The sequence below is a fragment of the Pogona vitticeps genome, chromosome 2, assembly GCF_051106095.1.
Source record: "Pogona vitticeps strain Pit_001003342236 chromosome 2, PviZW2.1, whole genome shotgun sequence".
Classification (NCBI taxonomy): domain Eukaryota; kingdom Metazoa; phylum Chordata; class Lepidosauria; order Squamata; family Agamidae; genus Pogona; species Pogona vitticeps.
This window is the reverse complement of record NC_135784.1, coordinates 21,699,229-21,726,267: the sequence shown is the minus strand read 5'-3', so window position 1 is coordinate 21,726,267 and position 27,039 is coordinate 21,699,229. Positions and strand designations below refer to the sequence as shown.

At 45.2% G+C, this 27,039-nt stretch overlaps 2 protein-coding genes across 10 annotated transcripts in view; both read left to right on the top strand.

Moving 5' to 3' along the window:
- The first annotated feature begins 486 nt into the window (after window positions 1-486).
- LOC110091335 (uncharacterized) lies at window positions 487-4,622 on the top strand. Its single transcript, XM_020815414.3, has 3 exons — window positions 487-1,490; window positions 1,959-2,085; window positions 3,499-4,622. The coding sequence occupies exons 1-3, from the start codon at window positions 759-761 to the stop codon at window positions 4,539-4,541; spliced, it is 1,902 nt and encodes a 633-aa protein (XP_020671073.3). The 5' UTR covers window positions 487-758; the 3' UTR covers window positions 4,542-4,622.
- Window positions 4,623-16,743: 12,121 nt separating this feature from the next.
- LOC110091339 (uncharacterized) overlaps window positions 16,744-27,039 on the top strand; it is a 38,681-nt gene continuing 28,385 nt past the window's right edge. For 2 of the 9 annotated variants that reach the window (XM_072988469.2, XM_072988468.2), the window contains exons 1-3: window positions 16,747-16,996; window positions 22,265-23,522; window positions 26,531-26,651. In XM_072988469.2, coding sequence (XP_072844570.2) covers window positions 22,794-23,522; window positions 26,531-26,651 — 850 coding nt within the window. In that variant the 5' untranslated portion in view covers window positions 16,747-16,996; window positions 22,265-22,793. Of the gene's footprint in view, window positions 16,997-22,264; window positions 23,523-26,530; window positions 26,652-27,039 lie in introns of all 9 variants that reach the window. The other 7 variants (XR_013542658.1, XM_072988474.2, XM_072988475.2 and 4 more) reach the window with 6 other exon arrangements.

Here is a 27,039-nt window from a genome sequence, read left to right as displayed (position 1 = left end):
CCATATAACTCTCCTCGGGTCTTGAGATCATCCAGAGAAGCTCTTCTCTTGGGTCCATCATCTTCGCAGGAATGCTTGACCTGAATGAGAAAGCAAGCCTTCTTGGTAGCTGCCCCCCATTTATGGAATGCTTTCCCCCCCCCCATGAGGGGCCCCTCTCCCCTCTTTTCAGCCATAATGGGCCAGATAGGTGGGGTATAAATTAAATAAATAAATAATAATGGGAAACATTTTTGTTCCAGCCAACATTTAGTATCTAATATCCTGCCAATATGTCCTTTTAAAAAAAATGCATGTTTTAAAATACCTTTAAATTGTTTTTATTTTAAGTTGTCCACTTTTAATAAATTTTTTATGCTTCTTGTGTGTCGTTTTAATTCCTGCCTCTTTTCATGGATCTGTGAGCCACCTTGAGTCTTCTTGCTGGGAGAAAGCTGGCCTAGATCTGAAGTAAATAAATAAAATTTCTCTCTCTTTTTTAACAGGCAGAACCTCCTTAGCTCCCAAGCAGTGTTTGGGATTTCTGGGGGGCCTGTGACACACGTACCTCTTTTGCCGCCCTGCAAATTTCGCCCACCCGGACGGATCGCTTTCGGGAGTGCTAGAAAACCAAACAAGAAAGCAAAGTTTCTGTCCTTTGCTTTTCTGTCTTCTTCTCGAGAGCAGAGGAGCTTTTGGTGAGGATCAAGCTTTGGGTGCACGGCCATTGCTTGCTCCCTTCTTTCTAGAATTGGATAGAAGGTTTAGGAGGGAAAGCCATGAAGGAGGAACGGGTTGGAGGTCTGGACTCAGAAGGAGGACAAGAAGGTCGAAGGACATCCTCTTGGGCAAGACAGCCTGACGATGTGGCGGAGGAAGTGAGGTGGGGAACGTCCGAAGGGGTCAGGTGGGAACTGGGCCAAGAAAGGCCGCAACCCTGGGAAACCAAGTGGCCAGAGTTCCTGAGGACGACGCAACTCATGGACACTAGACAAGAAGATCCTTCAAGGATGGAGGTGGACCCCTGGGACAATAGCAGAGCCTTCCTGGCCTCCTTCGAGGAAGTGGCCAAAGCCTGCCGGTGGCCCAGAGGAGAGTGGGCGGCCCGGCTTCTCCCAGCCCTGAGCGGAGAAGCGGAGGAGGCCTTTCAAAACCTAGAAGCCGGAGACAAGGAGGATTATGGGAAAGTGAAGGCTGCCATCTTGCGAAAGGAGGCCCTACGGATGGAGAAGCAGCGCCAGCACTTCAGGGACTTCTCCTGCCAGGAGATTGATGAGCCACGGAAGATTCACAGCCACCTCCAGGAGCTTTGCCTCCGGTGGCTGAGGCCGGAGAGACGCAGCAAGGAGCAGATCCTGGAGCTGCTGATCCTGGAGCAGTTCCTGGCCAGCCTTCCCCCGGACGTTCAGGGCTGGATACGGGCGGGAGGGCCCGACACGTGTTCCCAGGCCGTGGCCCTGGTGGAGGACTTCCTCGTGAGCCAGCAGATGGTTCAGAAAGAGAAGTGGCAGGTATGGTTCTCCTGTTCCATTCCCAAAAGGCGTAACAAGGCACAAAATGGTGGGGGTTCTCATTTGTTTATGAACCTGTGCTGTGCTGGCTGGGATTTCTGGGAGTTGTAGAATCATAGAAACATGATGCTGGAAGGGGCCTACAAGGCCATCAAGTCTAACCCCCTGCTCAAAGCAGGAATCCAAATGAAAGCATATCTGTCAGCTGATTATCTAAGCTTTTCTTGAATGCCTCCAGTGTTGGAGTACTTACCAACTTCCGAGGTCACTGGTTCCTCTGTCATACCGCTCTAACAGTTAGGAAGTTTTTCCTGATATTCAAACAAAATCTGGCTTCCTTTAAATTGAGCCCGTTGTTGCATGTTCTGCACTCCAGGATGATCCAAGAACATCCAGGCATCCAATGTTGAGAACCAAAACACTGGGTGAATCTGTAATTTTTCACACTTTTTTTATTGTGTACAACAGGACCTTATGAACGTGAAGGAGGCAGGCGTATCTTTGCAGGTGGTCGGGCAGACGCCAGGGCAGGCCAGCCCAGAGACCATGTTCTGGCAGGTCCTGGAGGTGAAGGATGAGAAATTGCTGGCTTCAGGTAAGCTTTTCTTCCGCTGATGTATGGTAAGATAATGACCTTTATTTGGACACGAAAGGAGCCTGTAGAAGAATAGGCAGAAAGAGAGATTCTCTTGTCTAGGTTTCTCCAGGGCTGAGGAGGGAGTTCTGTTTTGTGAGTCTGCCTAGTCTCCCCACTTTCTCAGGCCAGGATGTTAATCCCAATGAAAAGCAGAGCTTCTCTGCTTTTCTGGGATCCCAGGCCTAAACTTTGTCTCCATCATTGTTGCTGTTCCAGTTGTTGTTATGTGCCGAGAAGTTACTTCCAACTTATGGCATCCCTAGAAATGAGCAATCTTCAGGATGTCCTCTCCTCAATGGCCCTGCTCTGTTCTTGCAAACTCAAACTTGTGGTTTCCTTTAGCGAGCCAGTCCATCTCATATTTGGCCTTCCTCTTTTCCTGCTGCCTTCCACCTTTCCCAGCATTATTGTCTTTTCCAGAGGGTATGTTAAGGCCACGTAGGTAAAGCAATGATGGCAAAAAAAAAAAAAACCAATACACCTCTTAGTGACATATTAAGGGACACAGCTTGCACTTGCTTATTTCAAAGGGCTACATGTATGTTCCATTGGACCTCAGAAAACTGGAAAGATGAAGCCCTGAACAATTTTGTGAGACTCTCAACTTTCATTTAAGGGGAAAAAGGGGCGTTTAGCCTGAACAAATATAAAGATAGGCTTGCAGATGTTTAGGAAAAGCCAGTGAAAATGTCAGAAATCACGGGGTTTAGCTGGAGAAGCCATCCACGCAGTGCCTGAGGTGAGATTTTGGATCCTTGCGTCATTCCTACATAAGCAAAACCCAAGGCTGTACCTTTGTACCCCCTTACCCTGGAAACAAGCCCCACAGAATTCATTACTCCCTATTACTAATTGTCTTTTCCAGAGAATCCTGCCTTCTCAGAATGGGCCCAAAAGCAGGACAGCCTCAGTTTCAACCTTTTTGCCTCCAGAGAGAGTTCAGGCTTAATTTGATCTACGACCCACTTTCTGGCAGTCCACAAAGTTCTCTTCCAGCGCCACATTTCAAATGAATCCTTTTTTTTGTTGTTCTTCCTGTCGCTTCCTTAACTTTCCTGTCAGTTTTCACACACATACTTTCACAGTGCACAGGAGTGCACTGGAAATGAAATTCAGAGTTCTGAGGGTTGTATTCAGCAGCCCAACTCTGCCACACCATTATATTGCTCAACCCAGATTACATTCAGCCTAGGACGGAAAGCAAACAAAAAAAAAGGGGGGGGGAGGAATAAAAATACAAAATAGCAGAGAGGCTTCGGTTCAGCTGGAAGGGAGATGGGACAGAATGATATCTCAGCAGAAAGAGCTTTGCAGAACTCCAAGATGAACTCAATACAGCATTGGACAAACTTCCTCTGTCTGTTTCTGCAGGTCACAGAAAAGGAGATCAGCTCAAGGTAGAGAATCCTCAGGATGCCGGGAACGAGCAAGAGAAAACACCCAGGACAGCGTCTGAGGCAAACCGAAGAAATGTGGCGATACCAGCGGAGACATCCAAGCCAAGATGTAATTCTGAGAGGGGGCTTGGAACGACACCTCTAAAGGCTCACGATGAATCCCCCGAGTGTTCAGAAAGTCTTGTAGCCGATTGGGGCGAAACAGATACAGAGGAGAGGAGCAAAGATGGCCGAAGTGTCACCAAACCTGAACTTGTTAGAAACAATGCTGGAGAAAAACACGACAATAGTTCTGTATTGAAGGGAAACGTCCAACCGATGGATCCTGATCAACCTGAAGGAAGACATGTCGGGACGCAGTCGTATGAAGCCTCCGTGAGCGGGGAAGGCTTCAAAACAAACGTCCAGAAAGTTAGTCTTCTTCGACCTCAGAGAGGCCGTACAGGAGAGAAACCTGACCGTTGTCCTGAATACGGGGAAAGCTTCCTCTGGGGAGCACCATTGGAGAGACATCATGGCATTCATGCCGAACAGAAGCTTTTTGACTGCCCCGAGTGTGGGCGAAGCTTCTCTGACAGGTCAAATCTGTTGAGACATGGGAGAGTTCATACCGGGGATAAACCTTACGACTGCCCGGATTGTGGGAGGAACTTTGCACGGAAAGAAGGCTTGATCATGCATCACAGAATGCACACGGGAGAGAAACCTTACGAATGTCATGAGTGTGGGAAGAGCTTCCCCTGGGGATCGGACCTGTTGAGGCACCGGAGGACTCACACGGGAGAGAAACCTTACGAGTGCCGAGAGTGTGGGAGGAGGTTCTCTCAGAGGTCAAAACTGTTGAGCCACCAGATGACCCACACTGGAGAGAAGCCGCACCAATGTCTCCAGTGTGGGAAAAACTTCTGTCGGAAAGACGGGTTGGTCAGCCATCAGAGGACTCACAGAAAAGCTGAGAATGCCCTGACGGAAGGAGGATCGGTGGCCACACAGGGGCATGGATTAATAATTATATAATATTTATTATTTATTTTTATTACGCTCCACACCAGAGTGCATTCCAATAAAATCAATAATGTACACAAACATGCAACAGAACATTTAACAAGCACCTTAATATTATGTGTATATATGTGTCTGTTTCTGTCTGTTTATACACTCACGCTCACACAATAGGGCCCCCCGTATTGGTTCTAAGCTTCCCCGCGGATGCTGAAAAACATGGATTAGAGGGAGCGAACAAGGTCTTAATGGCAGCACCCCAGGTTGTGAGCAGTGTTTTGAGCACAGTCATGAAGGTGCAGAGGGAGAGAATTCCACAGCATTGGAACCAAGTGGGAAAATGCCTGCATGCAATAAAATCCTTCAGTTCCAAATGTCACGCTCTTTAAGAGACAATCCTGATCTGGTAAGCAGTTGGTTTCTGAGCTTTCAAAATAAGGTGTTTAGTGGCCGAAATCCCTTAGCATAGCAAATCACATTCTAATTGGTCCATTGGGTCTACCCAAATGGTGATTTACTTAAGTTGCAGGCAGGGAAGGCGCCCATTTGACTGAGTGAAAATTAAGGAGGAGTTGATTTTCTAAATCCCCATGGATTGAGTGGGCCTACTCTAGTGCAATTTACTACATCCTGCATCTTCTGGAGAAAATGGGAGCCCAGAACTCTCTGGTGGGGCACTCTTGACTAGTTCAGTGGTAAGCCCGAGATCATGTGGAGCAAAGAGCTGGCCTGGTTGCCAACAAGATCCTGGCCCTGTCGGTTGCATTCAATGAGTTAGGAGTTGCTCCCATCGGACACAGGCTGCTTCCTGATGAATCGGCATACGTTGACCGGGGGGAGGTGCTATGTTCACATCTTTATTGTGGCTTTTCGGTTCCATTGGGCAGCCAATGGAGAAGGGGGCACCTCATTCTGTAATTCTGGGCTGAAACACTCTCCTCCCCTAATGAGAATTTGTGTGAGCCATCTTGTATAGAAAGCTGATTTGTATAAAATTAGACGGTGATCTTTATAGCCCGACATTGTTGGTTCCGACTTCTAGTAACACTCCAAGGTCTTCTGTGTATATCAGTTCCTTCTGAGATCGATTGATTGTTTAATGAGAATATCTTAATTTATTGCGTTTTTATACAGATATTTTAATTGTACATTGCCATGTGTCCCTTCATGAGAAGAAAGGCAGGCATAAAGAGGTTTCTTTTAAAATTAAATAAAATAAATATACTGTACATAGAATTTGAGAGCAACAACTTTGTGGATCAATGAGACGTATTTTCTCACATCAGAGCAATATCTCCATTAAATAATAATACGTAATTAAAAAGAGCAGGAGACAGATGGTGAGAACTTAGTTCTGTAGCAGTCGGGACACCCTTTGTTGAGGTGTGTCATCCTGATTTAAGGTATTTAAAGCCTACAGAGACTGATGTTTTTCACAAGGCATTGCTGCTCCCCAGGTGACCAGCAATATGAAGTGAGATGTTGCCCTTCATATAACTCCTTCCTTGGGAGGATAAGCAGCAAGAGCTTCTTTAAAATAATTCATCATGTCAAAGATTATGCGATTTTCCATAATCGGACAAAAATCCAAGATGTCTTCCTCAACTGAGTTCAGCATCCACAACACAGGAGAATCTTCAAAACCGTAAACCAAGTTGGCAAGGGCTTTAGAAGTCCAACTGGCAACAGCAGCTCCGGCCTTGTCAGCTCTCCCACTTTTTGTGAGATTCAAACCTCTTACTCTCAGCCCTTCTCTGTCTTGGTCCCACCCCTCTGAGCTGAACCAATATTTTATAGGAGGGGTGACACCACTCGCTCATGCCTCGTTCTTTCCTTGGGAGGCACAGTGGGGAATCAAACTTCTGAACGCTGGAGTCACAACCAGGCAACAGATGGTACTTTCAAACACTGTTAATAAGGAACAGCAATGGATTGCTTCCAAGCTACTGTAATGAGGAACTGGAGCAAATTCCTTTTTAAAAAATGACTTTCCAAACTCTTCTGTCACTTAAGGTCCAAGGAGGCTCACCGCCTTCCAGTCGCCTTCCGAATTGTTTCCTCCGTTTTGAAATTTTGTTGCTCAAAAATTGCCCTTCTGCTTTTTAGAGGCCTTTTGGCCAGTTTTGACCTTGGCTCCTCACACTGTCCCCCAAATATTTTTATTTTCTTAAACAAATGTTGACCACTAATTGATGTGGAAGACACAGGAGCACCCATCCAGAGCTAAAAATTGCCCACCCTTGTTTTCTCCAGACTTTTTGATCTTTTCAGGACATCCTTCGAACTATAATCTTAACCAGAGTGAGAATTTTGTTTGTTAGTTCACTGCACTGGGTATTCCTGCTACGAATTAGTGGGCTTTATTGAGTCAGTCAATCCTTCTCACCTGAAGTCTTCCTCTTTTCCTACTGCCTTTCACTTTTCCAACCATTGGTGTCTTTGCCAACAAAAAGAGAGGGGAAAACTCCAATATGATGCTTGTATACAATCTGAAGCTGGGGTGTGTGATACCTTTCCTAGATCACTATACTGTATATTTGTGATTTTTTGTGGCCTAATAAAGATATCACCACCCCTACCCAAGATCATCCACACTATTCTATATCATGTATGTGTCATATGATCACCAAGTATGGGTGTGAAAGCTGGACAGTAAAAAAAGGTGACAGGAAAAAAATTGATTTGTTTGAAATACGGTGCTGGAGAAGCGCTTCGTGGATACCCTGGAGCACCAGAAAGACGCACAAGTGGGTCCTAGAGCAAATCAAGCCTGAACTATCTCTGAAAGCCAAAAAATGTTGAAACTGAGGCTGTCCTATTTCGGTCACATCCTGAGAAGGCAGGATTTTCTGGAAAAGGCAATCATGCTGGGAAAGGTGGAAGGTCGCAGGGAAAGAGGAAGACCACATGTGAGATGGATTGATTCCCTCAAGGAAACCACAGGCTTGAGTTTGCAAGAGCCGAGCAGGGCCATTGAAGACATGACATTTTGGAGATCACTAATTCATGGGATCGCTCCAAGTCAGAGATGACTGGAAAGGCACATAACAACAACACTACCCACCCTTGCCTTTAGATTGCCTAGGCACAAAGTTGAATAGCTGTCAGAATGTGGCCTCACATGCAAGCAACCGCTTTCCGGTCGTCGTCGTCCCCCCAATTGCTTTCGTTCACGTCATCCCTGAGGAAGAGATATGTGTGATCCCGAAAGCTTGCAAGATTGTGTGTATGGAACTGGCTTTTTTTTGCCAACGGTCTGATGAGCCCTCCCGCCTTCCTTGCACGCCCTGCAAGACGGCAGCCTTCTGCAAAGCAAAGAAAATGAGGAGGTGGGGAGAGTTTAAAAAGGGAGAAAAATGGGGGGGGGGAGCATCTGCCACAGGAAGTAACGCCAAGCGCTGACTTTCCTCTTCCTCCCCTTGCAAAGGAAAAAAAAAGACTGCAAAAAAAAGAGGGGCCGGGTCCCTCACAAGGCGCCCGCGGATTCCTCCTCGAGGACCGGCGGGATCCCAGCAGCCTTTCCCTCCCAAAAACAGTGAGTTTAAGGCAAGGTTTCCCGCCACTTCTCCCGAGACAAATAGCTCCTTATTTTCTAGCGTTATTGGAACGCCGTTATCGGGCCGTTCTGCTTCTCCCTCCCCGCCCTCCCTTTCTGAGGCGAACCTCGTTGCTGTCTGCCAAGAGCAAAGGGAAAACTCAAGATGGGGACCCTGAGGCAGAGGAAGGGCTGGCTTGGGAACACAAGAGGCTTGCAGGGATATTTGGTTACTGGTAGCCCGTTTTCCAGGACTGAGGGTGATAGACTGAGTCCTGGGTTCAAGTGCTGCCCATCCATGGAAAACCTACGGGAGAGGTGGTAATGGCAAACTCTGACCTGTCCTGAATGTCCTGTCTTCAACTGCCCTGCTTGGCTCTTGCAAACTCAAGCTTGTGGCTTCCTTGAGGCAGTCAGTCCATCTGGTATTTGGCCTTCCTCTTTTCCTGCTGCCTTCCACTTTTTCCAGCATGATTGTCTTTTCCAGGGAATCCTGCCTTCTCAGGATGTGCCTAAAGTAGGACAGCCTCAGTTTCAACATTTTTGCCTCCAGAGAGAGTTGAGGCTTGGTTGGATCCAGGACGCACACTTGTGTGTCTTTCTAGCAATCCAGCGTAGTTGCAAAGCTTGGTTAGATCCAGAGCCCCTCTCCTCTATCTTCACAGTATGTCAGGCTTGGATGGAAACCAGGGATTTCCCACTCCTCCCAGGCTAAATGACCAGAAATCATATTGGTTGTTTGTGTTTGTGACATAAGTGTAAATAGCAATTGTGAATTGGTGCCAGCAGTCTACTGGTGTAAAGGGCAGTGGTGAATTAACACTTGTATTCCTTGTGGTGCCCCAGTTGTGTGAGAGATAAGCAGCAGTTCATAATTGTTGTATAATTGTTATAGTGACCCTAATAGGGCTCTACAGGCAAGTGAGGTATTTAAGGAACAGTTTTACCCGTTGCACTCTTTCAAGGAGTTTCCATAGCTGAGTGAGGATTTGAACCCAATCCTTGTCGGTCACTCTATCCACTGCACCCACACTGGGTAGTCCTAGCAACTCATGAACTATCAATTTGCTGCTGCAGTTTATCCCATTGCGCTTGTTATGTGTTATGTACCATGAAGTTACATCTGACTTATGGAGATCCTAATAGGATTTCCAAAGTGTGTATGTGAGATGTTCAAGGAGTGATTTACCACTGTGGCCTCCCAGTAAGTTTCCTTCGCTAAGGACAGATTTGAATCCCAAGTCCTTCAATCTAGCTGCTACACTACACTGGCCTGTGATTACATCTAGGCTGGTCTAAATCAGTGGTTCTTAACCTTTGTTACTCGGATGCTTTTGAACTGCAACTCCCAGAAACCCCAGTCAGCACAGCTTATGGTGAAGGCTTCTGGGAGTTGCAGTCCAAAACTCCTGAGTAACCCAAGGTTAAGAACCAGTGGTCTAAATCACTGGTTCTTAACCTTGGGTTACTCAGGAGTTTTGGACTGCAACTCCCAGAAGCCTTCACCACCAACTGTGCTGGCTGGGGTTTCTGGGAGTTGCAGTTCAAAAACATCCGAGTAACAAAGGTTAAGAACCACTTGTCTAAATAACCAATAATGATTTTAGAATCATAGAACCACAGCGCTGGAAGGGCCCCTGTAGATCATCAAGTCCAGTGCTTGCCAAGAGGCACAATGGGGGAATCGAACTTGCAACCTCTGGCTCCAGAGCCCAATAGCTAAGCAACTGAACTATGCAGCAGTACTAGTTAATGGTAAGAGGCTGTAGGTATGCTGTCCCTCTTCTTAAGCCTTCGGCTGTTGATTGATTGATTGATAATGAAGGGACATTAAAAGCTTTTAATGGAAAGTGAGTGTTGTGTTTCTTGTGTGCATCTGGCTGTCTTAAACTCTATGAATTCTGTACTGTTTTAATGCAGTAAGTCACTTAACCGTGTTTTTTATACTGTAACCATTGTGCTTTTTAACGGTGTCTATTTTATTTTAAGTTCTTGTTGTGCTACAAGGGTCAGGATATAAATTATGTAAATAAATCCATGAATAAGATGTGATACTTCTATGTGCAAATGCAGATTTTGTTTGTTTGTTTGTTTGTTTAAAGTAGTTTTACCCCCACCTTTCTCATTAAAAAGGACCAAGGGTGGCTTACATCATTAGCTGCTTGATAGCTCAGTGGTTTAGGTCTGTTTGGGAGTTCGATTCCCCACCTGTGACTCCTTGACAGGGGCAGGACTCGATGAGGGTCCCTTCCAGCTCTGCAGTTCTAAAGTTATTTATTATTATTCTTCAAGGACACTAGGCGCGGTCAATCAAAATGATAAAAAAAACATTGACTGGCATTATAGAACAGATACAAGTTTTAACCCAAAACCTAAGTATCTGTTAAATATTGGCACAGTGTGTATGATGATGATTAAAAGACAGTATTTAAAGCTAACGCCAGTGGGTATACAAATACTAAAGAGGATCGAAGAAATACCATACTAAGAAACGGTAAACAAAAGCAACACCAAAACGCATCCTCTCTCCATTGTTTTATTAATTAGATTATCATGATGATGATGATGATTTGTTTAGTTGGTTTGGTAGGCAGACAGTAGAAAATGAAGGGATTTCTTCACAGCCAATTGAAGGGGAAGAAGGCTGTGAAGCTACGTAGGCTAGGCCGCCCCGAGTAGACATTGTCTAGAGGGGCGGCCTAAAAATCGAATAAATAAAATTAAAATAAAATAAAATAGGCAGTGGCAGCATGTCCATCAGAACCACGTGACCTGATCTGGTTTTTCAACCCGTGCCAAGAGAGCCGGCCAGTCCAAGCCCTCCAAAACCTCTGAGGGCTATCTTTGTTGGCAACACACAGTTGGCAACACTTTGCCAACACTTTGTTGGCAACACAGTCTATGTTGCTGCTGCCAACTTCCTCATATGGCAAGCATGACTAGACACAGAACACTGACACCATTAGTAGTACCTTCCCAATGAGGTGGAGCAATTCATCTGATGGTGTTATTGTTGCTGCTAATAAGTGTTGCTTGCCTCCTTTCGTTTTCAAAAACAAACAACACACCTCCAGGGCCACCTTTTGCTAATCCCTATCCAGGCCTGTCCCTGCCCCACCCAAAGCTTGTCCAGGCATCGCCCCATCGCACGGCTTCAGTTTGCAGTCCTGATCGGGCTCCAAAAGCCCCGCGGCCCGATGGATTAGCTGCCGTTAGATTAACTGATGGGGCAGCACATGCCACTTTGCTGCTGCCAACTACCTCAGTGCCTGATGGGGGCCGAAAGAGACTTTTCCTGCTGCCATGTGCCTCAGTGCCCGATGGGGCAGCAGACGGCACTTTGCTGCTGCCAACTACCTTATAACACTGCCTTGTCCACATTTGTGCTGAAGAGGCTCCAGGTGCTTGCAGACAGAGTGTATACAGAATCATAGTGTGGATTATGAGCTAATAGATCCACCACTGACATGGTATTTTCCCTCAGACAGTTGCAGGAGAAATGCAGGGAACAACGACAGCCAGTCTTTGTGGCCTTCATAGAGCTTACAAAGGCCTTTGACTTGGTTTGCAGGGACAGCGTGTTTAAAATACTTCCCAAGATTGGATGTCCACCTTGACTCCTTAACATCATCAGGTCCTTTCATGAAGAAATGAAGGGCATTGTAATTTTGATGGCTCAACATCAGATCCCTTTGACATCTGAAGCGGAGTGAAACAGGGCTGTGTCCTTGTGCTGACTCTGTTTGAGATCTTTTTTGCTGTCATGCTGAAGCAGGCTTTTGGAACTGCAAGAGAACGTGTATCTCTAAATCTGATGGAAAAGCTCTTTAATCTCTCCAGATTGAGAGCGAAGATCAAAGTCCAGCTGAAATGCATGCAGCTGTTGTTGCCCACTCTGTTGAAGATGTCCAATAACTCATGAATCGCTTTAGCAAGGCCTGCCAAGACTTTGGATTAAAAATCAGTCTGAAGAAAACACAAGTCATGGGCCAGAGCATAGACTCACCTCCCTCTACTGTATTACCATCTCCACACAAGAATTGGAGGTTGTTCATGACTTTGTGTACCTTGGCTCAATGATTTCTGACACCCTCTCCCTAGATGTCGAGCTGGATGAACGCATTGGCAAAGCAGCTACCATGTTCTCTAGACTCACAAAGAGAATATGGCTTAATAAGAAGCTGACGGTATATAGTGTACGAAGATCCAGGTCTATAGAGCCTGTGTCTTGAGCACACCCCTGTACTGCAGTGAGTCCCGGACCCTTTGTGCACGGCAGGAGAGGAAGCTGAACACGTTCTATATGCGTTGTCTCCAACACATTTTTGGTATCACCTGGCAGGACAAAGTTCCAAATAGAGTAGTCCTAGAACAAGTTAATTTTTTTAGCATGTATACATTACTGAAACAGCAAAATCTATGTTGGCTCGGGCATGTCATGTGAATGGCTGACGCCTGGATTCCAAAAGATCTCCTGTATGGAGAATTAGTGCAGGGAAAGCACCCCAGAGGGAGACCACAGCTGCGATACAAGGACATCTGCAAGCGGGATCTGAAGGCTTTAGGAATGGACCTCAACACATGGGAAACCCTGACGTCTGAGTGTTCAGCCTGGAGGCAGGCGGTGCATCATGGCCTCTCCCAATTTGAAGACACTTGTCCAGCAGGCTGAGGCAAAGAGGCAGTCCCGAAAGCAGCAAAATCAGGGAGCTGGAGAGGGGACAGATTGGATTTGTCTCCAGTGTGGAAGGGATGGTCACTCTCGAATTGGCCTTCTCAGCCACACTAGACACTGTTCCGAGTCCTCTGTTCAGAGCATGTTACCATACATAGTCTCTCGAGATTGAAGGATGCCTACAAGGAGGATAGGACAGAAGTGGGTGGCTTGGCCTGTCAAAAAGGCAGATGTCTTCTCACCAGGATTTCCTGAGGCAGATGTTGTGGAAAAAAGCCAAAATTGCCCTTCTTATTTTTATTTTGTTAATTTATACATTGCAGAAACACTGTATTTTCCTGCATCAGTCAAGAAAATGCAGGATGTACCTGTAAGTGGAGATGTGCTGATGAAGACAAGAGCTAAGATTATCTGATGTATAACAAACATAAAAGAATAAAGATAAAAGGATTGTGGACCATTAAAGGTTGGTGGACTTATTCCATTGGGGACTATCTTAATAATAATAATAATCTTAGAACTGCAGAGCTGGAAGGGATCCTATGGACCATCAAGTCTAGCCCGTATCAAGGAAGCACAGTGGGGGAATCAAACTAACCTCTGGCTCTGCAAGCAGACCCAAACTACTGAGCTATCCAGCATCTTGGTTTACAAAAATTAGTCCAGTCTCCGGTTTGTTTATTTGAGATATTCTGAAACATTTGGAAAGGGAGAAGCTGAAGGAGAGAAGACCAGGCCGAAGAACATTGCAGGATTTTTTAAAAAACAGGATCATAGCATTGGGGGGGGGGGAATCCTCTCTTTCTCCAGGTGATGAAAGCAGATGTTGAATCAAGATGGAGAAAACCCAGCAGCAGGGGAAGACTATGTTGGAGGAACCACAAAGGGTGTTTCCCGAAAGGAATCTTCCTGTAATATCTGAAATCCATAATCTGAGATGTGGATGCAAAGGACAAGAGGAGACAAAGCGAATGTAAAGAGAATGGAGTGATAATTTGGCGCATCTCTCAAGTTCTGATAGCAAAACCTCTGCAGTTCCTACGGAGGAAGGAAAACCCTTGTTCTCCAAGTATGGGAGTATCACTACATGTCTGAATTTGTTTTCATGCACACCGGAACATTCCTTATGGATGTTTTGGCAGGGAGGGAGAAAAAAGTGGGCAGAACATTGCTGTAACAAACCTCAAGAGATCTTTAAGGGAGAGAGACAAGATCTACTTCCCAAGTGTGGGAAGAATTTCTATCAGAGGAATGAAATCACCGGATACCAGAATGGTCACTCAGAAAATAAACCTTATGAATGCCCTGAACATGAGAAAAGCTTCAGGCATAGACAGGCTGGGCAGCAAAACCAGAATTTTCCTTCAGGGAGGAAACTGCAGAAATACAAATAGCCCGTCTTTACTTTTTGTGGGAAACGTCTGCTTAAAGGTTGTAGCTGCGTTCTGTTTTAGTGACATGCACACACTCCTGGCAGGAAGTGGCAGCTGCCAGCGGGCAAGGTAACCCCTCATTCTGCCCTTTCACTTAGAGGTAGAGCATAAGATCAAAGTGTTTCTTCAGCCAATCCTGGTTACAATTAGGTAACTAGTATCTTATCTGAATTCTCACAACATACTATGTAACTCATGCTAAGTCAATAAATGGAGCTCTCAAGGTGTTGCCTTTGGGCTCTGTTGGCTCTGACATCTGCTTGTCAACTCCTTTATACTTTGTCTAAGGTAATTAGCCTCTCTTTGTTCAGTGATCAAGCACACTTCCTGTCCCTGCCCCAGTGCTTGCTGGGAGCTTTCTTTCTAAGCAGGAGGTCCAGGCAGAGCTGGGCCTAGCTAAGCCTCAAAGCGTTTCAACGTAGGCCTTTCTCCCTAGGAAAGGCACCATTAGATGCCTGTAAAGTAGGCAGAACTCCCAGAATGGAGACTCCTGGTGCTTATTGTGCAGAAAGCCCCTTGTCCTGGTACTATTTTTAAAAACAGAGAGCCAACTTCAAAAAATGAAAATCACTTCATGTACCTACACTTCACATATATCTCAAAGTGGTTCCCTTTCAGATCCTGTTAGGATGGGAGCTACTTTCCAATACAGTGCTGCTTCGCTTTATAATTGCCCCGCATTACGATGAAACCGCTTAACGACGATCTTTTTGTGGTTGCAAAACGATGGTCTGAATGGGGGAATTTCGCATTGCGATGATCAGTTCCCTGCTTCGGGAACCGATTCTTCACAAAACGACGTTTGTTTAACAGCTGATCGGCGGTTTCAAAATGACCACCGGGTGATTAAAATGGCTCCCCACTGTGTTTAGGGACGGATTCCTTGCTATACAGGCAGCAAAAATGGCTGCCATATGGAGGATCTTCACTGGACAGTGAGTTTTTACCCCATTGGAACGCATTGAATAGGTTTCAATGCGTTTCAATGGGTTTTTTATTCTCGCTTTATGTTTTCGCTTAACAGCGATTTTCCTGGAACGGATTATCGTCGTTAAGCGAGGCACCACTGTACCTTGAAGCCCTTGACATACTTACTGATTAACCCTGTTATTCAGCCCTCAAAGCCCATATTTGGCCTACAGCCTTTCAGGCATTGAGATCTTGTATTATCTCAAATACACAGCTTTGAATTGACCACCATCTTGGGCCGAAGGATTAATACGTACAGACAGAAGTGGGCTGCTTCTCAAAAAACATTCCCAGTCTTTAAGGACGGACCTGCTCAACCCGTCTTGGAAGGGATTTTGTACGGTTGGGGATGATACCAAAAGCAACCCACATCAACAGGAGTTTGGAGCAGTTTCCCAGTTAGGGAAAAGTTGATGCATTGAGGACCTTTTAGCTTCTGATGACACATAAGCTTTGTTTTTATGTGGTTAGATTGCTATATGGTTTCATTACACTGATTTTGACTGTGTATTTTCCTGTGAACTTCCCAGAGCAGTGCAGCAGTAGTAATGGGGAGCGGTATCTTAAATTTAAATAAACAAATACATAAATAAATAAAATTATGCTTGGTACGGGGAAAGCCCTGAACTATTTCTAAAGGCAAAAACGTTGAAACTGGGTCTGTCCTACTTTGGGCCCATCCTGAGAAGCCAGGATTCTCTGGAAAAAGACCATCATGCTGGAAAAAAGTGGAAGGCAGCAGGAAAAGAGGAAGACCAAATACAGGATGGACGGACTCCCTAAAAGAAGCCACAGGCTTGAGTTTACAAGAGCTGAGCAGGGTTGTTGTTGAGGGCAGGCCATTTTGGAGCTCCTTCATTCATAGGGGCAGAGCTGACTTGATGACACATAGCAACAAACAACAACAGTGGGGAAAGCGCTGGACGGGCCTGCTTTTTGCCTTTTTTTTTCATAATCCCCGAACTCTACGATCACCCAGCAAAACCGGTGGAGAATCATAGAAGAATGAAGTTGGAAGGGGCCTAATAACGTCCCTGAGGTTAATTCCTGATTTTAACTCCCTTAGTTAAATTCCTGATTTTCTTTCCTCCTTTCTCTATTATGATTTATTTTGTTTGTTGCCCAGCTTGTAGAATTTTCTAATTTTGTAAGAATTCCTTTTTTTTTTAATGCTTGTTTTGTATTTTGTGTTGTAAGCTGCCTAGAGTGGTCGCAATGACCAGATAGGCGGGGGTATAAATGGAGTGAATGAATGAATGAATGAATAAATAAATAAGGTTATATACATATTGAAAAAGATCAAACAAATGCCACGTTTAAGAAAGACACTGGGAACAAAAGCCGAGACCAAAGGCTCATTCCAAGCAAGAAAGCACAACAGTCTTTTTAGAAGAAGCCCCTCAGGCAGGCCCGTCACTGAAGGGCCCGTGGGGAGCAAAGCTACGTCTGAGGCCTCCCTTAATTGTGCAGATAATGCCATTTTTTTTCCTTTATTTTCTGGCATCACCCCCCCCGACCTCCACCCCCCCCCCCTACCCGCATCAGTCAGTTGGGCGGGCAGAGCCAGGCCCGCGCGGGTCCAGAAGGGGGCGGTGATGGTCTGGGAGGGGGAAACCTGCTCCACCTCTTGCAGCTCCGCCATTAAGAAGCCGCCCTCGGAGCCGCGGAGGAGAAGGCGGGCCAGGGTCGGCGAGGGTGCGGAGAGATCATTTTTTGGGGGGGACGGGCCCCCCCTAAAAGGAGCAGCCCTGACCTCCAGGGGTTCCCGACGCTCCCCCCCCCCCAAGCCTAGTCCTGCCCCCTCGATTCCCGAGACCCGCGGCGGAGCTGTTTAGACCTGGAGACCGGCCTGGAAAGAGTGAGTTTGAATGGCTGGGTGGTCGCCTTTGTAAGGCTCCTCTTTTCCTCTCTGCAAGCTTTTATATATATATATTTTTCTATTGAGGCAAGCGTCCCTTCCCCCCCCCCCCCGCGAGATAAAAACGCCTTTGATGCTCCTTCTTGCTCTGGGTTCCTCCAAGGCGAAGAGAAACCGAAGGTGGGGACGACGTGGCTTCTAAGGAGGCAAAGGGTGGCTTGTTATTATTAGCATTGCTATTAATATTCATCTGATTCTCTAGAGTTTGGAAGTGTCTCTCCCTCTTCCCCCCTTTTTTTAAAAAAACTACAACTCCCAGAATCCCCCAGCCAGTCATGGGAGTTGTAATCCAAATTAGGAACGCCTCTGAGCTGAGATGACTTCTCTATTTTCAGGAGCAGTTTTTATCTGCTCTGGAGTTGCACAGGAAGGCAAGGTCCAGGGATCTGATAATAATGATAGTAATAATTGTATGACATCAAGTTTAATCTGATTTACAGCAACCCTTTCCAGGGTTTCCTAGGTAGAGGGGCTACTCAGAAATGGTTTACCTTTCCTTTCTTTTGGGGTTGCCCTGGGACTGTGCAGTTTGCCCAAGGCCACCCAGTGGGGAATCGAACCCCCAACCCCTGGCTCCACAGCCAGGTACCTAAACCACTAACACTAATCACTAGCCTGCCAGTAATCCAAAAATAAATAAATAAATAAATAAATACAGTATTAAGAATTTTCAAGAATTGTACTTCTCTGATTTTTGCAAATGAAACTATTCAGGAATGCTTGCCAGCTTGGAGGGGGTGTGAGGAAGAAAGTTCTGCTCCTTTATTTTTTTTTTAATACTGTGTAGGTTTTTATATAACCAAGTGCAAATGCAAATTATGCTATAATAGGTGGCATATGAATATTACATTGGGAGAGGGTTTTTCTCTCTTTTAATCTGCAAAGATTTGATTGTTTGTTTGTTTGTTTACCACCCCCCACTAGTGGAGGTTCTGGGCAATTCATGGCAACAGATAAAACATACAGTAATATACAATAAGGACACAAGAAGAATTATTAGAATAGGAACAAGAGGCATGAAAGACCACCAAAGACAAGAGGTGTGAAATCTAACAGGGTCTCTCTGGAAAGTCTCCTCAGAAAGCAGCGTTCTGAATGTTAGTGGGGAGGGGGCCCAGACATAGTTCCACCTGGAGTTGGATGAAGATGATGTGCTTTTTGGTGCTATAAAGGCAGATCAATGCCGTGAAAAATCAGAGCGATTAATAGTGATGAAAGTTGGTTTCTTCTTCCTACACTTGATTGTAAAGGTGTATGATCGACCAGACCAGATGGGCGGGATATAAATCAATCAATCAATCAAACAAACAAACAAACAAACAAACAAATAAAATAAAGATTTGTGGGATGAGCCAGTCTTTATTTGGGGACACGAGACGGTTCTGTTTGTGATTGTTCTCTGTAGCCATCGCATGCACATATGCAGTTGATTCACGTAACTATATTCACAAGATGGATTAAAAAAACACATTGAAAACGAGACTTTTCAGATCAGAGCACTGTGAAGTAATAATGTGGCCAGGACGTGTCTGAGGTGCTTTAAAGTTTTATGCAGACGAACTAGGCACTAGGTGTAAGAATCAAGTTTTTTTAAATGTGAGTTGTGGAGAGTAGTTCAACCCTTGGTTGGTGCTTGTGCATTTTGAATGAGGCAACTCTTGAAGTTTGTAAGAAGCTCGGTTATAAAACATTGGTACTTGGAAGTACCAGTATCCTCAGGATCCCCTCAATTTTGCATCTCCGTTTGAATTTCACACCCAAAAAAGGCATGTCACAAGGTCAAGCTAGAAAAGATGCTTATCTTGCACTCAGAGGCTGATGGTATGTTTTGTCCTCTAGAGACAGAACTTCCTCAGAGCTGCATGCCTGCGTAATTTGACTTGTAGATTAAGACTGGTTTTTTGTTCTCCTGATAACCAGTCACCAAAAAAACGAATTAGCAAAATACTCCAGACCAAGAGTGAGCAAATTGTAATCCACAGCCTGGATGAAGCCCATAACATGTCCACTGAGATGAAACGTCTTACCCAAAATTGCAAATTGGGTTCCCTTCCGTGTTGGGTGGGTGGTGTGGATCTTCTGCATTCATTAGAGGGGAAGATGGCTCCTGGCCCTGCAGAAATTGCTCTACACTGGACTGCGTAGTCTTACTCTTGATGTCATCCACAACTTAAGAACTCTTTGGTATATCTGAAAGTAACTTTGCAATAACTACCTTACACCACTCACAAAAAGTAACTAGTTGCTTATAACTATGTTACTTATAACTAATTATTTCCTAACTTTGCTTGCAGCTTGTTATGATGACAAAGGTGTGTTCAAGTTAGTTTCCAGAGCAAGCAGGAACAGTTAAAACTTACCTTTCTGAGCTTGAGGGATGCTGGCTTGGTATTCTCCCCTTATTCTCACCTGTGTGTTTGTTTGTTTGTTCTTATTGTGGTGGTTGGCGACACAAAAGTGGGTGGGGTGCATATGTGCTGCTCGCCCATGTTGTACTCTGCCCTAGAGTGTGTGTGTGTGGATAAAAGTTGGGTTGAAAGTTTAATAGCCAAAAATTCCCCAGGCAGCTTAGGAACATAAGAACCTCACTGAATTGGGTACCGGGCAGTGGAGTCAGAAGTGATGAGTTTGATTCTCCTCTGTGCTTCCAGGGAGAAAAGCCAGCCTATGAAGCCTTGGGCAAGCTGCACAGTCCCAGGGCTTCCCCAGAAGAATAGTACAGTAAACCACTTCTGACAACTCTCTACTTAGACAACTGTGGAGAGGTTCACCACACAGTAAATTGGAAATCAGCTTAATGGCACATTATTTACTAGGCCTGGCTTGATACCCAGTGCGCTGTAGTGGATAGAGTGTAGGACTCAGGAAACCTGGATTCGAATCCCTGTTCAGCCATGGAAACTCACGGGGCCAGTGGAACTAGCAAAGCCACTCCTTCAAGATCACATTTACAGTGGTGCCTTGCACAACGAGCGCCCCGTAGAGCGATGAATTCGCTCTACGGGGACGTTTTTTCGATCACTAATGCGATCACAGAGCGACAGCCCCAGTGGGCGAAAATTGCAGAGCGAAGGTCGGTAAGCGGTTCGCTTACCAACCTTCGCTTTGCGACCCGCCGATCAGCTGTTCCGCGGCTACAAAATGGCCACCGGAAGCCCCAAAATGGCCGCGCACAGCGTTTTCGCACCCTCGTTAAGCGAGGGGAGGGCGCGAAAATGGCTGCTGGCCATAGAGGAACATCGCTGTACAGTGAGTAAATCAGCCGATTGGAACGCATTAAACTAAGTTTAATGCATTCCAATGGCTTTTTTCTTTCCGTACAGCGATGTTTCACAAAGCGAGGGTTAATCCGGAACGGATTAACCTCACTGTGCGAGGCACCACTGTACTTTGAAAGCCCTGTTAGGGTTGCTGTAAGTTGGTTCCAATTTGATGGCATATAGTAGCAGCAGGCCTGGATTATTTCTGCCAATATCTTGTGGCTTCTGTCAGGTGTGATCCAGCAAAGGAGGCAGGAAAGGTGTCATTTCACACATGCTTTCTTTTTCAACAGGAAATGCCCAGGATTGATCTTGAGGTCTTCTGCTTATAAAACTGGAGCTGAAGAACAGTATTAAATTGCAACTAGAATTGGCCTTTTGAATCCGTGGGGATTTAGTAAGTCCACTAAATCTTGTGAGTTCTACTTATTCAATGGGCCTACTCTACTTGCAATTTGCTACTGGCTTTTAGTCGCTTGGTTATGGGAACTGAACCCAAGACTTCCTCTCTATTCGTTAACATTGTGGTGCTGGGCTGGTAAACTCCCAGTCTCCTCACCCAAAAAAACAGACCCCTCCCCTAGCCAAAAAAGAAAGAAAGAAAGAAAGAAAGAAAGAAAAACTTTACATTGTCATTCCTAGAAATTTCCAGAAGCTGAGAATGACCTTTTAAATAGGTTGAAGAGATACTGCTTCTTAAATAACTCCAGAGTGGAGCGTTTTGCCTCCACCTCCACTTTGCTGTGATGTCTCGCTTGATGACGTTAATCCGTTGCAGCGAAATCGCTGTAGAACGAAATCATCGTCAAGCGAAAGTAAAAAGCCCATTGAAACGCATTGAAAACCACTCAGTGCGTTCCAGTGGGTGAAATACCTCAGCGTCCAGCAAAGATCCTCCATAGGGTGGCAATTTTCTCGTGCCTGTAATGCGAGGAATCCGTCCTAAGCACAGCTGGGAGCCATTTTGAACAGCGGGTGGCCATTCTGAAACCTGACGATCAACTGTTTTCTGATCGTCGTAAAGCGAAAAAACAGTTCCCGAAGCAGGGAACCGATAGTCAGGAAGCGGATTTTCCCCATTCAATCATCGGTTTAGGACTGCAATAGCGATCGCAAAAAACGCATTGTGAAGCAGAAAGTTAAGTTTTAATTGATTCGGCGTTAAACGGGATAATTGTTAAGCAGGGCACCACTGTACTTTGTTCATGACACTGTTTTTTTAATGTTCCTGCCATATTGCTATTTGTGTTATATTTTAGGGTTTTGTTGTGAAGCTTTGTGTTTCATCCTTTGTAAACTTTCCATAATAGTGCTTTGGCATTAATGGGGCAGTAGACAATGCACATTAAATTAATACATACATAAAAAATAAAGTTCAGGTTTTTGCATATGAAGCAGACTTTTTAACCTGTGCAGCTCCGAGAGCATTCTGGGGCCCCTACACTCAACGGAATTGCCTATTCTTGTGCTAATATTTAGCATTTAATATGCGGCTGGCAGGATAGCTTAGGTATCTGGCTCCAAAGCCAGATGCTCGGAGTTCGATTCCCCACTGTGTACCTCCGGCGAGTAGAGCCAGCCTCGGTGGCCTTGGGAAAGCTGCACAGTCCCAAGATGGCCCCATAAAAAGAAAATGGTAAACCACTTCTGAGTACTCTCTACCTGAAGATCCCTGAAAAAGGTCACCGTAAGTCAGAATTTACTTGATGGCATGTTGTTGTTTGTTGTTGTTGTTGTTGTTGTTGTTCTTCTTCTTCTTCTTCTTCTTCTTCTTCTTCTTCTTCTTCTTCTTCTTCTTCTTCTTATTATTATTATTATTATTATTATTATTATTATTATTATTATTATTATTATTATTATTATTATTATTATTATTATTATTATAGCCTTTCAAATAGAGTCCTGTGTCTACTACTCATGCTCTTCCTCTTTCTTGTGTTTGTATCAGAGAGTATGTGGATGAACCAGACGTGTTCAGAACAGTTACTTTGGTAACGGATCACATCACACCCGCGCCATTTCACAACAGCTCTACCTGCAGATGTGAAAAACGTGCCACTGCTCATTACTTTGCTTTGAACGACTGCTGCTGTTGACTGGGTTAGATCGGATGCAGGAGCAGAAACGGATGGAACGTCTGCCCCCTTTCAAAGTCTCCCTTCTTTCTCACTCCTGACTCTTTTCTGTAGTTATTTAAGCCTCCATCTTGTGTCTGTTTGTTTCCTCAGGGAAGGGGTCCCTTCTGCAAATTAACGGGCTCCCCCCCTCGTGGTATGGATTTCACCGCTTCGGCTACTAGTCCAACTCTTTTGTTATTAAGCTGCTTCTCTCCACCACGGAGGTAGCATCGGTCAGGAAGGAGGAAAACAAAAACTTGTTTTGTTTCTCATAAGGCCACCCGTTTTGGAGTGGGGAAGGTTTTTCCTCCTTCACCAGCTCTTCGGTTCCCAATCAAGGATTTCAAGGTGAGGCTGCAAATGGAGCCCCAGACTGCAAGTCCAGAAGTAGCGGAAGAGCCGGAAAGAATTACAAAATGCTCTGGATTGGCTTCTTCTGAATACCCGAGGGCGCACCCAGGCTGGAGGGTGCTCCGGGATGTCCCACAGGAGTCATGCAGAGGGATGCAGCACCGCTGGGAAGCCCAGTGGCAGGAGTTCCTGGAGACAGTGCCGTCTCCTCCTGCGGTGTGGGAAAGCCCGGAGTTGACCGAGATGGCCCCGTGGGAGGACGCCAAGGCCTTTCTGGCCTCTTTTGAGCAAGTGGCCAAAGCCTGCCAGTGGCCTCAAGGGGAATGGGTGGCCCGGCTCCAGCCAGCGCTCAGTGGTGAAGCCAAACAGGCCTTCAATAACCTAGAAGCCAGAGACAGGGAGGACTATGGGAAAGTGAAGGCCGCCATTTTGAGAGAGGACGCCATCAAAATGGAGGTGCAGCGCCAGCACTTCAGACAGTTCCGCTATGAGGAGATTGATGAGCCTCGGAGGATTCACAGCCACCTCCAGGAGCTTTGCCACCGGTGGCTGAGGCCAGAGAGACGCAGCAAGGAGCAGATCCTGGAGCTGCTGATCCTGGAACAGTTCCTGGCCAGCCTTCCCCCAGACCTCCAGGGCTGGATCCGGGCAGGAGGGCCCGACACGTGTTCCCAGGCCGTGGCCCTGGTGGAGGATTTCCTCATGAGCCAGCAAGAAGCTGAAAGAGAAAAGTGGCAGGTGAGGTTTTTAATATTCAGTCCTCTGAAGAAAACACGGACATAGAACATGGTGAGGCTTCTGCCAGTGTCCAGACTATTTGTTTATTGGCACTTGTGACTCATAATACTACTTTCTTTCTTTGATCAGCAGTGTTAGGTAGACCACTGCCCAGGATTAAAGGAAATAGTAATGTTCTCCAAGGAGAAGGTTTCAGTCCCCCGTATTTTTAGATAGCACTGGGAAAATTCGTGCCCAAAGTCCTAGAGAACTGGTGGTAGTCAGTGCTCACTAATAAGGCACCTAGCATTAATGGTCAAACTTGTTGTTCCTCCTATGTGCCATCAAGTCACTTCCGACTTATGGGGACCCCCTTGAAAGAGCAGTCTCCAAAATATCCTGCCCTGCTCAGCTCTTGGAAACTTAAGCCTCTGGCTTCCTTTAGAGAGTCAGTCCATCTTGTATTTAGTCCTCCTCTTTTCCTGCTGCCTTCTGGTTTTTTCAGCATTATTGTCTTTTCCAGAGAATCCTGCCTTCTCAGGTTGTGCCTAAAGTAGGACAGCCTCAGCTTCAACATATTTCCTTTCAGGCTTGATTTTATCTAGGACCCATTGTTTGTCTTTCTGGCAGTGCAGAGTACATATCCACAAGGCTCCACATTTCAAGTAAATCTATATTTTTCCTGTCAGCTTTCTTCACTGCCCATCTTTCACACCCGAATGTGGTGATCAGAAATATGGACAAACTTACTACCCATGCTAGACATGAGAATAGAGGATAACAATTGACCGTGTTTCTAGATAATTGGTTTCCATTTGTACACTATAGAAATACCGAGATGAGATATTGGTCCAATTTCTTATGTTGATTTTTCGAAAGATGATTATCATATCTACTATTGTGGGCAAGAAGCCCGTAGAAGAAATAGAGTAGCCCTCATAGTCAGCAAAAGAGTAGGAAAAGCTGTACTAGGATACAATCTTAAAAATGATAAAATGATTTCAATACAAATCCAAGGCAGACCTTTCAACATCACAGTAATCCAAGTTTTTGCACCAACCACCAATGCTGAAGAGGCTGAAATTGACCAATTCTATGGAGACTTACAACACCTTCCAGAAGTGACACCAAAGAAAGAAGGCTTGGCCTTGGAGTTCAAAACGAAGCAGGGCAAAGGCTAGTAGAGTTTTGTCAAGAGAACAAGCTGGTCATCACAAAGACTCTTTTCCAACAACACAAGAGGCGACTCTACACATGGAAATCACCAGATGGGCAATATCGAAATCAGATTGATTATATTGTCTGCAGCCAAAGATGGGGAAGCTCTATACAGTCACCAGAAACAAGACATGGAGCTGATTGTGGCTCTGATCATCAGCTTCTCATAGCAAAATTCAAGCTTAAACTGAAGAGAGTAGGAATAACCACTGGGCTATTCAGTTACAATCTAAAGCAAATCCCTTATGAATACACAGTGGAACTGAAGAACAGATTTAAGGAACTAGATTTGGTGGACAGAATGCCTGAAGAACTATGGATGGAGACTCATAACATTGTACAGGAGGCAGCAACAAAAACCATCCCCAAAAAAAGAAAATGCAAGAAAGCAAAGTGGCTGTCCAACGAGGCCTTACAAATAGCAGAGAAGAGACGGGAAACAAAATGCAGGGGAGATAGGGAAAGTTACAGAAAATTGAATGCAGACTTCCAAAGAATAGCAAGGAGAGATAAGAGGGCCTTCTTAAATGAAGCAGTGCAAAGAAATGGAGGAAAATAATAGAAAGGGAAAAACCAGAGATCTGTTCAAGAAAACTGGAGATATTATAGGAACCTTTTGTGCAAAGATGGACGTGATAAAGGACAAAAATGGAAAGGACTTCACAGAAGCAGAAGACATCAAGAAGAGGTGGCAGGAATACACAGGAATTATCCCAGAAATATCTGGATGTCCCGGACAACCCAGACAATGTAGTTGCTGACCTTGAGCCAGACATCCTGGAGAGTGAAGTCAAGTGGGCCTTAGAAAGCATGGCTAACATCGTCAGGGAGGTGATGGCATTCCAGTTGAACTATTTAAAATCTTGAAAGATGATGCTGTTAAGGTGCTACACTCAATATGCCAGCAAGTTTGGAAAACCCAACAGTGGCCAGAGGATTGGAAAAGATCAGTCTACATCCCAATCCCAAAGAAAGGCAGTGCCAAAGAATGCTCCAACTACCGTACAATTGAACTCATTTCACACGCTAGCAAGGTTATGCTCAAAATCCTCCAAGGTAGGCTTCAGCAGTATGTGGACCGAGAACTCCCAGAAGTCCAAGCTGAATTTCAAAGGGGCAAAGGAACTAGAGACCAAATTGGTAACTTGCGCTGGATTATGGAGAAAGCCAGAGAGTTCCAGAAAAACATCTGCTTCATTGACTATGCAAAAGCCTTTGACTGTGTGGACCACAACAAACTATGGCAAGTTCTTGAAGAAATAGGAATGCCTGACCACCTTATCTATCTCCTGAGAAATCTATATGTGGGACAGGAAGCAACAGAAGTGGAACAACTAATTGGTTGAAAATTGGGAAAGGAGTACGACAAGGCTGTATATTGTCTCCCTGCTTATTTAACTAATATGCAGAATACATCATGCGAAAGGCTGGACTGGAGGAATCCCAAACCGGAATTAAGATTGTTGGAAGACATAACAACAACCTCCGATATGCAGATGATACCACTCTGATGGCAGAAAGTGAGGAGGAATTAAAGAACCTTGTAATGAGGGTAAAAGAGGAGAGTGCAAAAAATGGTCTGAAGCTCAACATCAAAAAAGTAAGATCATGGCCACCGGTCCCATCACCTCCTGGGAAACAGAAAAGAAAGACATCGCCTTGCTGACAAAGGTCTGCATAGTGAAAGTTATGGGTTTTTTTACACATAGTTAGATTTTTGTTACAGTCGAGCATGGAGCTCTATGGGCAGGGAAGTGAGACCTGAGACCTCTCAGTTTTGTCTTGATCAGATGATTTCTTTTCTTTTTCAGGAGCCACTGCCTGAGATGACCAAGATTTCTCCAGAGGCAGAGAAAGCTTCCACGGGTGTTCTTCAGAAACAGATCCAGAAGGAAGTCAAGCAGAACAGGAGCAAGGATAACGGTTTACTGGGTAAGGGCATCAATTAAGGCTGCAGGATGACTTAGTGTCCTGCAGGTGGTTGGACTACAAATTCCATCATCCCCAGCCAATGGGGTTATTACTGTCCCAATTCAGGTTTGGTTTGCTTCTTTAAAATCTGCAGTGGATGCTGCTTATATCCAGAGTCCTTTGGGTAGTGTGGGCGGCATATAAGTTAAATAAATAAACAAATATATACACACATGTTTGTGGCTCTCCCTCCTGCTGAGCTGTGCTGGTTGTCGTGTTTTGTAGGAAGGCCAGAGTTGTCTTAATTCTGAAAATCCTTTTCTTATTGAATGCCAGCTCCATCAACTTCCCTGAAAGGTGGAGTACAGCCATCTCATGTTTAAAAAAAAAAGTAAATGGATTGTGTTGT